The 8,926-nt window shown below is 38.2% G+C and overlaps 1 protein-coding gene across 6 annotated transcripts; it reads right to left on the bottom strand.

Annotated features, from left to right (window-relative positions):
• Positions 1–2,017: 2,017 nt before the first annotated feature.
• On the bottom strand, positions 2,018–8,556 carry LOC107798523 (uncharacterized). 6 transcript variants are annotated; one of them, XM_075251341.1, is made up of 6 exons: positions 8,483–8,556; positions 8,200–8,250; positions 4,660–4,680; positions 4,410–4,489; positions 3,072–4,287; positions 2,018–2,922 (listed from the first exon to the last, which is right to left on the bottom strand). In XM_075251341.1, the coding sequence occupies exons 5-6, from the start codon at positions 3,198–3,200 to the stop codon at positions 2,248–2,250; spliced, it is 804 nt and encodes a 267-aa protein (XP_075107442.1). In that variant the 5' UTR covers positions 3,201–4,287; positions 4,410–4,489; positions 4,660–4,680; positions 8,200–8,250; positions 8,483–8,556; the 3' UTR covers positions 2,018–2,247. The 6 variants fall into 6 exon arrangements, with proteins under 6 accessions (XP_075107442.1, XP_016477019.1, XP_075107443.1 ...); XM_016621533.2 differs by having other exon boundaries at positions 8,366–8,547; XM_075251342.1 differs by lacking the exon at positions 4,660–4,680 and having other exon boundaries at positions 8,366–8,547.
• Between the last annotated feature and the right edge of the window lie 370 nt (positions 8,557–8,926).

The raw sequence follows: 8,926 nt of genomic DNA, 5'->3' as shown, positions 1-8,926 counted from the left end.
TTATAAAAAATAGCAAATTAATTTTTGGAAACAAATTAAAGGTACTAGATTAATTAATAATATATTATATTAAAAATACTGAAATCAATTTTGTAATTATAAACGCAATTAAATCTAAAATAGGCTAATATTGCAATTATATGCAATTTAGCTTTAAAATACTAAATAAATTTTTAAAAAATGTGCGAAAATTACCTTAGCTATATTTTAGTATAAATATGAGAATTCAATAAATGAATTACCACAATGCCAATTTTGGGAACACTTATTGGGTTTTTCTTGATAAAATAAGGCAATAAAATTGATTTTAAAAACCTTTAAAATTAAGGAAAAATAATAAAAATATTTGTAAATACTTATATATGCATACATGTGCTATTTTGAAAGTATTTTGCATATAAAAAATATACAGGAAAAATTTGGGTATCAACAGGTAGTAGGTTTTTATGACTAACCGTTGTTTTCTTTCATTGATGATCACTTTAGTGTCTTGTTGTGTTATTCTACTTTTATATGGCTTTTTGATACTGTCTCTTCTTGCCTATATTTTTATTAATGTGGTACTTATACTATCTTGAGTCGAGGGTCTATTGGAAATAACCTCTCTATCCTCACAAGGTAGGGGTAAGGTCTGGGTACACACTACCCTCCCCAGACCCCACGGTGTGAGATAATACTGGGTATGTTGTTGTTGTTGTTGTAACTAAATACTAGAAAATATTTTCCGGAAAAACTTTTTCGCTCATCGACCAAACAAGGAAAAATAAGTGATAAACCCACTCATTTCCATGAAAATATTTTACCAAACACACCCTAAATATTCTGTTTTAATTAAAGTATTCCCAACAATATCTAATTTAAAAAAATTCACGCAAACCATTGGACATCATATCAAACTGTTATTCTACGAGCAATCACCTCAGTAAATCTTGTATCTCATTATAATCGCGAGGTTTAAACTATTCACCACATATACCAACGAAGTTAATTAACTATTAAATATTTAGAGTTATGTTCGCTTTGGAAGTAGGTAAACTTTATTTGTTTGGAAATTTATCCTCAAGTGCATAACTTTTTTCTGTATGAGACTCGAATTAACTTTTAAGAGGTTAATCATTCATATTTAACTTAAAACCCAAGATGATCCTTAAATAGTGCTTTGTTAGCATTTTTGCAAACTTTAGCCTGATGAGCAATTGAAATATCTTGCTAGAAAAGTTGAGCTTTGATGTCTTGTTAGTAATATTGGACTTTAAGTCATTGGGCTTTAAAGTAGAAGAAGTGTGAATTGGAAATGGAGGGAAAATGAAAAATTTGAAGAAGTGAACTTTTGTCTTGCACTACCACATTTGTGTGCTTATATATATAATCACTTCTTAAAACTCTTAAAAGTAGTTGAAGAGAATGAACCCTCGCGCCGTCGTCGTTGCTTGACTCGGCTTTGGCTTTGGCTTTGGCTTTGTCAAATGATCGATAAGATTAATTTTTGGACAAAATTTATTTAATTATTTAATAATTAATTAAATGTCAAGTCACTGATTCAGAGAGCCTATTTGACTGCGGCGGTAGAACCGCGGCAGGCAGCGTATTCTTCTGAAAAGGCACTTTTTTCAGACACCTCTTCTGATAATTGCCTATAAATTCTGAGGCAAGGCTCCATTTTCTACACACGAAAAACACTCCAGAACTTTTTTCTTTCTGAATACACTGCATCCTAATTCGCAGTCTCTCTCTCTCTCAAATTCGCAAGTGTGATTTTGCTCCGTTCTTTGAGTTCGTTGGCATCCTGTAGTTTGTATTGCCACTGTTGCAGGAAGGTTTATTCCGTTTTATCCTGGGAGAATTTAATCCATTACCTTGGCAACTTGTGAGGGGGTTAAAATTCCTTAAGGACGCACAAGAAAATTGTGGACTCGGAATATTTCTGATTCTTTATTGTTTTCTAGATTTCTTTATTCTTCTAACAGTTTTGTTTTCTGATTGTTGTTTTAACACAGTATCGCTCACAAGTAACTCTAAGAATTGTAAAGAATCTCCATGAATTGCTTGATTGATGGACAAAGTGTACACCAACATATGAAGTAAACTCACACAATATCCGACATGGAGGGGCTGATGCACTATAACAGGTTCAATTAATCCAAGTATTTTTACGACGAAACATAAATTTTTATGCGAAAATCAGTAAAATTTCAACAACTACCATCAAATTCATTTCTTGTACCTGCCTCTGCCTTGCAGCTACTCCTACCATTGCAAATATGTCGCGGTTTTGTCGCCAATATCGCCATAAACAATATCCACGTTAGCTTCCATTAGTTTCTTCATGAGTAAACTAGCCTTCTCTCGAGCTCTCACTGACCCTCTAACAGAAAGATCAGCTATCACAGATGAAAACTCAGGCAACCTCAGAGCATCTCTTATGCATCTCTCACTTTCATCAAATAAACGGAGTAGAATATCAGCAGCTCCCTCTTTACTCAACATGCACCTTCCCTTCAAAATTTCCAACATTGATAGCACAATTTGTTCAGTCTCTTTCAAAGCAGTTAGTCCCTCTTCAAATCTTGCAAGCAAGCAGAGTATTGCCAGTGATGTTCCAGCAAGATCCTCACAATCAGAACTTTCTACTAATTTGATCAGAACCGGAACTGCCCCCGCTCGGACAGCCACCGTGCAATTCCCATGAAACTGCACCAGTTCAGCCAATGTGCTCAGAAAGTGATGAGAAGCAGGGCCTCTTGGTCTCGAGATTGCCTTTACGAGAGCCTCAACGGTTCCAGCCACTCCAAACTTTGCCTTGTTCTTATCTAGCATTGCCAAACTGCAGAGTAGAGAAGCTGCTATCCTGCTTGGTTCAGCTGAAGTTGACGATAGGATCACAGAGTTGAGAAACATGATCTTATCCATGTCTGCTAGTGACTGCTTCAGATTAGGATTGAGTGAGAGGTTGAAGAGAATGGAAAGCGCGAGAAGTTGAATAGTTGAAGAGGAGGGAGACATGGATAGGCTGACAAGGTAGAAATAGAACCATCTGCTTGAGCTAACAAGTTCCTATTTTGAGGGCTCACCTTTGTGATTGAAGCCAAGGTTAGCAGAGCTTTCTGCTGATTTTCATGGGATTCAGACTGTAATTCACTAAGGCATTCAGCAATTGCCTCCCGTGCCCTCATACTTGCCATTAATTCACTAAGGGGCATGAGAACTTCAACTTAACTATATAATGACAATACCGATGACGACCTCCTATCATTGGATTCTCAACCTACATGATATTTAACAAATTCGTTTGCATAAGCAGCCAATATAATCAGTCTCTGCTAAAGAAATGGATATTTCGCATCGTCGGCAATTCTAATACATGGGATTTCGATGATAACATAGTTCTTTGCCTATATTGTAATTTAATCAGAAGACATAGTCAGCAACAGAGTATGCAGTCTTAGTATCACAATTCACACCAATCCAAGGACAATAAGCCAACTGACACTTCACAACCTTGTCAACTAATGGATCACCAAAATATACCAACCTTATCAAATTCTAAGGTCGTTGACGCATTGAGTGAGCAGTAAATTTCTCTTGGACCTATAGAGTTTGTGCTACTAAATATCGATACCATGGCAAGGAGATAAAACAATTTATAGTCCTCATCATATATTAAGGTTCTATTCTATAAAGCAAAAATGAGTCAGATGTAGTGAAATATTCTTAAAAGGATCAATAGCACCTTCTTAGACATTTTTATACTCTTTAAATCAGTTGCTACAGGACAAGACACAAAAAGCTGTAAATTTAACAATACGGGCATTTAAACAACATACAAAGTGCAAGGAACATGAAGCTGAACGGTGCCTCACAGCCCTAGGTTGCGATTTAACCTATTTCATTTATATGTTGCTCAGTTGGGAATTACAGCAACAACATTACAATGATGAATAGAAACGATTATCACAACCATGAATCAAACATATAATCAAATGTAAGTAAAGAAGGTACAGCAGTAGTATGAGCTAGTAAAACATTTGAAATTGGCACAAAAAATAGCCAATCATTATTTAAGAATAATATGGACAGGTTAAAAGAAAATCCAGCCTCTGGTATGGCTAGTCCATGGAAGTAAAAAATCAATGTAAATTTACTGAGATTCACTAGCTAAAGTTTCAAGTTCGACCTCTGCATTAAGTATGAAACAGTCTCTGTTTATTCTAATGCTAAAACCTATAACTCAACTTAGTGATCATCTCCATGCCCATCGAGAGGCCCTCCAGGCCCAGCAACATCTAGCTGTAAATACCAAATCAACAAGTTAGTTTGTGTAGGTGCATTGTAAAAAAATCCAATCAGTAAAATGTTTCTTGGAACACTTCAGAAGGATTCCTGCATCTGCAGATAGTACTCTGACCTACCTTGAAGTATTGAGAACAGACGGGGTACTCGTGAGGCTTGCCTTTCTCCAACCAAAACCAGACCACATCATGCTCATCTTCTGTTAAAAAAGAAAAGGCCAAAATAGATTCAGCAAAATGAGGTTTCTTCAGTACATTTATGTTAATGTATGCAGACGAAAAGAGGGAGGGAGAATAAGAAAGCTAAAAAGCGCCCCTTGTTCATAGCCAAATAAAAACACCAGTTTGAAAAAACGAAGAGCTAACCAACCTCCTTCAGCACCAGGGCATCCTATGGAAAAGGCGTATAGTTCAGTTAGTATTCTTGTGTGTGTGAAAATATACTTAAAAACATGCAGTTGCTGAGTAAAGTACTAAAGTTATGCTACATAAAGTGACTTCCACAAAAGGTAGTTAAAGTAGATATCTAATATTATATCAGATTCCAGATATACTCTCGTGGAGTTGTATTGTTCAAGGAAGTGACATTAAAGAGTTAGCAGAAAATTGTTAGTTATGTGTAATAAGAAATTGAGACTAATGTCTACCTTGAATTTTGGTTGTCCTCAATAGTGATAGAACAGAGGCAGTAATCCAAAGTAATCACCATCACAGTCATTACAGAGCTCCTTTTTAATTTTTTTTTTTTTTTTTGTATTAGCAGTTAATTCTTGGAGGTGAACTTGACTATCCTAGGGGGGATGTCTTTTGCATCACTAAACTAGGTCCGCGTTGAACTGATTACAGTTCACAGAAAATTGAAATATTATAGCTGGTTCTAATGTCTCATAAAAAAAAGGAGACCGGAGAATTCGAAAGAAGTCTCGGCACATTATTCATAGCCATCATATCGGAAAAGAGAGGAGCAATGAATATTAAGGACTACAGGCTTATAAGTCTAGCGCAAAGCATCTACAAGAATAATATCTAAGAAGTTTTTTAGTAGATTGAAGAAAGTGTTGGACGAGACAGTGTTACATCTCAGAGTGGGTTCGCACAAATGCTAGACACGGCTTTGGTGGCAAAAGAAGTGGTTGGCTCCAGAAGAAAGTAGGGAGAGTCGGAAATCTTGTGTAAACAGGATATTAAGAAGGCATATGATCATGTGAATCGAGAGTTCTTAGACTATATAATGTTGAAGATGAGATTCAGAATTAGGAGGAGAAAGTGAATCAAGTTCTGCATATCAACTGTCACTCTCGATCCTAGTAAATGGGAGCCCATGGGGTTTCATTAGCAGCTCGAGGAGCTTGAGACAGAGGAACTTGTTGCCTCTCATGCTATTCATCTTGGTATTTGAAAAACTTACAATGATGGATAGAATTATGGTAAGTGGTCACTTGAGGGGCTACTCTGCAACAATCAGGGGACAAGGGTTTCACACCTCATGTTCGCAGATGACCACTTCTGTTTAGTGTGAAGCAGAAATTTACCAGTTAAATTTTCTTGGAAGGGTTCTTATGTGGTACGAGGCAGTGCAAGCCCTAGATCAACCTCAAGAAGTGTGAGATTATTCCAATAGGTGAAGTGGATAATACTGCGCGATTAGCACACGTGCTCGATTATAGGGTTGGAGCTCTTCCAAGTTCCAACCACTTATCTTGGCTTACCTTTGCACGCTCCCAATAAAGACCAAGCAACATGGAGCCCGGTGATTAAGAGAGTTTAAAAGAGGCTAGCATCATATAAAAAGAGGTATATATCAAAAGGATTGAAGGAAGTAGACTCTGTCGAGCATCCCTATGTATTTTATGTCATTGCCGCATCAAGGAATATCACAGGTAAATTAGAAAGGCTCCAAAGGAACTTCCTATAAGACTCCACAAATGGGGGCTAGGAAGTTTCTCTTAGTCAACTAGGAGGATGTTACATCTCCAACAAAATTGGGGGGAGGGGTGTCTTGGGATGAAAGATCTCTATGTTTTTCAACAAGGTCGTATCAGAAAAATGGTTATGGAGATTCAGGATTGAGGAGCACGCTCTATGGAGGAAGCTGATAGCAGAAATGTGTGAAATTTTGAAAGGGGTATGGAAGACTAAAAACATTGCACCTCCTGTAGGGTGTGGAATTTGGGGAAATATTTATAAAATGATGGAAAGACTTCATCGGCAACATAATTTTCACATTGAGGGAAGTTGTGATGCTCATGACAGAAGACAGGCTGATGAAGTGGGGTCAAGCAGGACCGGCAGACTTCTAGGCTGGCTAGCTTTCGAAGAAGGGGTGCACATGTCACCTTAGGCGAATCCCACATCGGAATGGGAGAGGGAAGTGAAGAGCTTTATAAGGCATGGCACAAGTTCACATGGTACGTGCGCTTTTGGGGTTCGTGTAGCGTAGCCCAAAAGACATCCGTACAGGCCTAGACGCAAACCGGACAATACGTTCCATGGGCTTGGGTCGTGATAAATATAGTATCAAAGTCGAATCTCCCTCAGTACGATAGTAGGGCAAACCTCAGTGTCCTTGCTGAGTCCCGGGGGGGAGGGGGGGACAAAGAACAGGCTGATGAGGGATGTACTTTCAAGGTTTTGCACCTCTCGAAGAGTGTTAAACGAGAAAAGAACAAATGGGAAAAATAAAGAAATAGAAAAGAAAGAAAGGAAACAGAAAGTAAAAAGATTTTAATTGGAAAAAGGGGCATGAGTTTCGATCCCTCAACCTAGGAGTCAAAGGGGCACCCATTAGCCAATACACCAAAGTGCTCTATTGAGCATGGAGGCACACATTAAAATATAAGTACATTTACCAAAAAATAACCAATGATGCACATAGCCTAGGGAGAGGAGCATGGGTTCACGTGACCCGCCCGTATACCCATAGATCCGCCATTGTCAATGCGGTGTAGCCCGAAAGACAAATCCGTGCGGGCCTAGGCCCAAAGCGGATAATACGTTCCATGAGCTTGGTTTGTGAAAGAAGCATAATCAGTTTTTGGAATCACATGTCCTGTGGAGAAGAGACGTTAGATTCACATCCCAAAAAATACAGTATCTCAAGCAAGAAAGAGATCACAGTGCGACAGATTCATATATGATGATTGTAATCAAAATGTCCAACATACATATTGGTCATTATCTTCTGAGTATTTTTTCCTGGTTTTCTACCCAGTACCCCTATTGGGGCCTAGACTTATTCGGATTTGCACCCCCTAAGGCCCATTAAACGGGAAACAAAAAAGCAGTGAAGTTAAAGAATGAGCTCCTGCACGCTTCACTTTTAGCTGGAAGGAATTTCACCACAGAATTTGTCTCGGAAATATATACTGCTCTTGTTAAAGTCCAAAAAATAGAATCAAGTATGAGTTAACTCAGGGCAAGGGAAATATGTATTCAGCTAATCCAAGTCACCAATATTAAAGAGTTGTGGACTTTTATAGATGAATAAAATATAACCCGTTTGACAGAGTCAAGTATCATAAATGAATTTTCCTTTAAAGGCGGTCAAGCTCAATATTCTCCAATTTAAGGTAGCCACAATCGCTCAACCACATGCGCTAATCCTCTAGGTTTATGCAGTCCCATTTCAAAGTGTTCAATTGAACTCAAGAGGTCACAACTAAATTGGGTTACTCAGTCTAGTCTAACCAACGCCTAATTGGTCTGCAGATCAACCTTACTTGTCATAACACACACACTAAATAATCTTGCACATGTAACCTACAGTTCAACAGTTGCGCATATGTTAATCAACTACAAGAAACCTTCATATCTTGTGTTCTTAATCTTAACCTCTCAGAACACCACAAATATTAATATCCAATATAAGAATTACTTCAAAATGTAAAATAAAAGTTGAACAAATACTAACCTTGGTACCAGATGGTCCAACTGGATAATCCATCTCCAAAATATCTCTCCCCTAAATTCAGAATCCAATCAGTCAGAACATCATTTCGTAAATTAGTAAATATGAATACTCGATAAAAAGAAAAATCACTTAAATCAAAATGATAGAAGTGTTCAATTCTACATACTAATTCCAATTATAGATTTGAGGTTTGGATTCTTTTAGCTCGCTTAATCAGTATTTTCAATTAAACCACCACTTCCGTCATCAAAATCGATCTTAATTTACTGTACATAACACTCACGTTTAATGAAAAATGACTTATCAGCTTATAAAGCTGGAAATTTCTTAATCAAAAGATTAAAATAATCAGTTACCTAATCAAATTATTTTCAGAATGCAAACCAAATAGGCCCTATATACCTGAAGCTCAGCCTGATGTTCTTCACGCTCATGCCCGGTGTAAGGCTGCTCGGTGGGCCGGGCCTGAACCGGACCGGGCCCGCGGTCCTAACGGGCCTGGTGGGCCGGTCCTGGGTGGGCCGGTCTTGGTGGTCCTCCTGAGCCCGTCACGGGATGGTCTTCAAGTTTGAGCCCACGAGCCCGGGACCGTTTAGCCCGGGACCGTTAGGCGGGCCTGGGCCGGTCCTGGCGGGCCTGGCGGGCCCAACGGCTATTTTTAAAAATAAAATTAAAAATAAAATTAAAAATTCTCCAACGGCCATAATTAAAATCTAGCCGTTTGGGC

Source organism: Nicotiana tabacum, chromosome 1, assembly GCF_000715075.1.
Source record: "Nicotiana tabacum cultivar K326 chromosome 1, ASM71507v2, whole genome shotgun sequence".
Lineage (NCBI taxonomy): Eukaryota > Viridiplantae > Streptophyta > Magnoliopsida > Solanales > Solanaceae > Nicotiana > Nicotiana tabacum.
The sequence above is the reverse complement of the archived record's forward strand: the minus strand, read 5'-3'. Positions and strand labels throughout refer to the sequence as shown.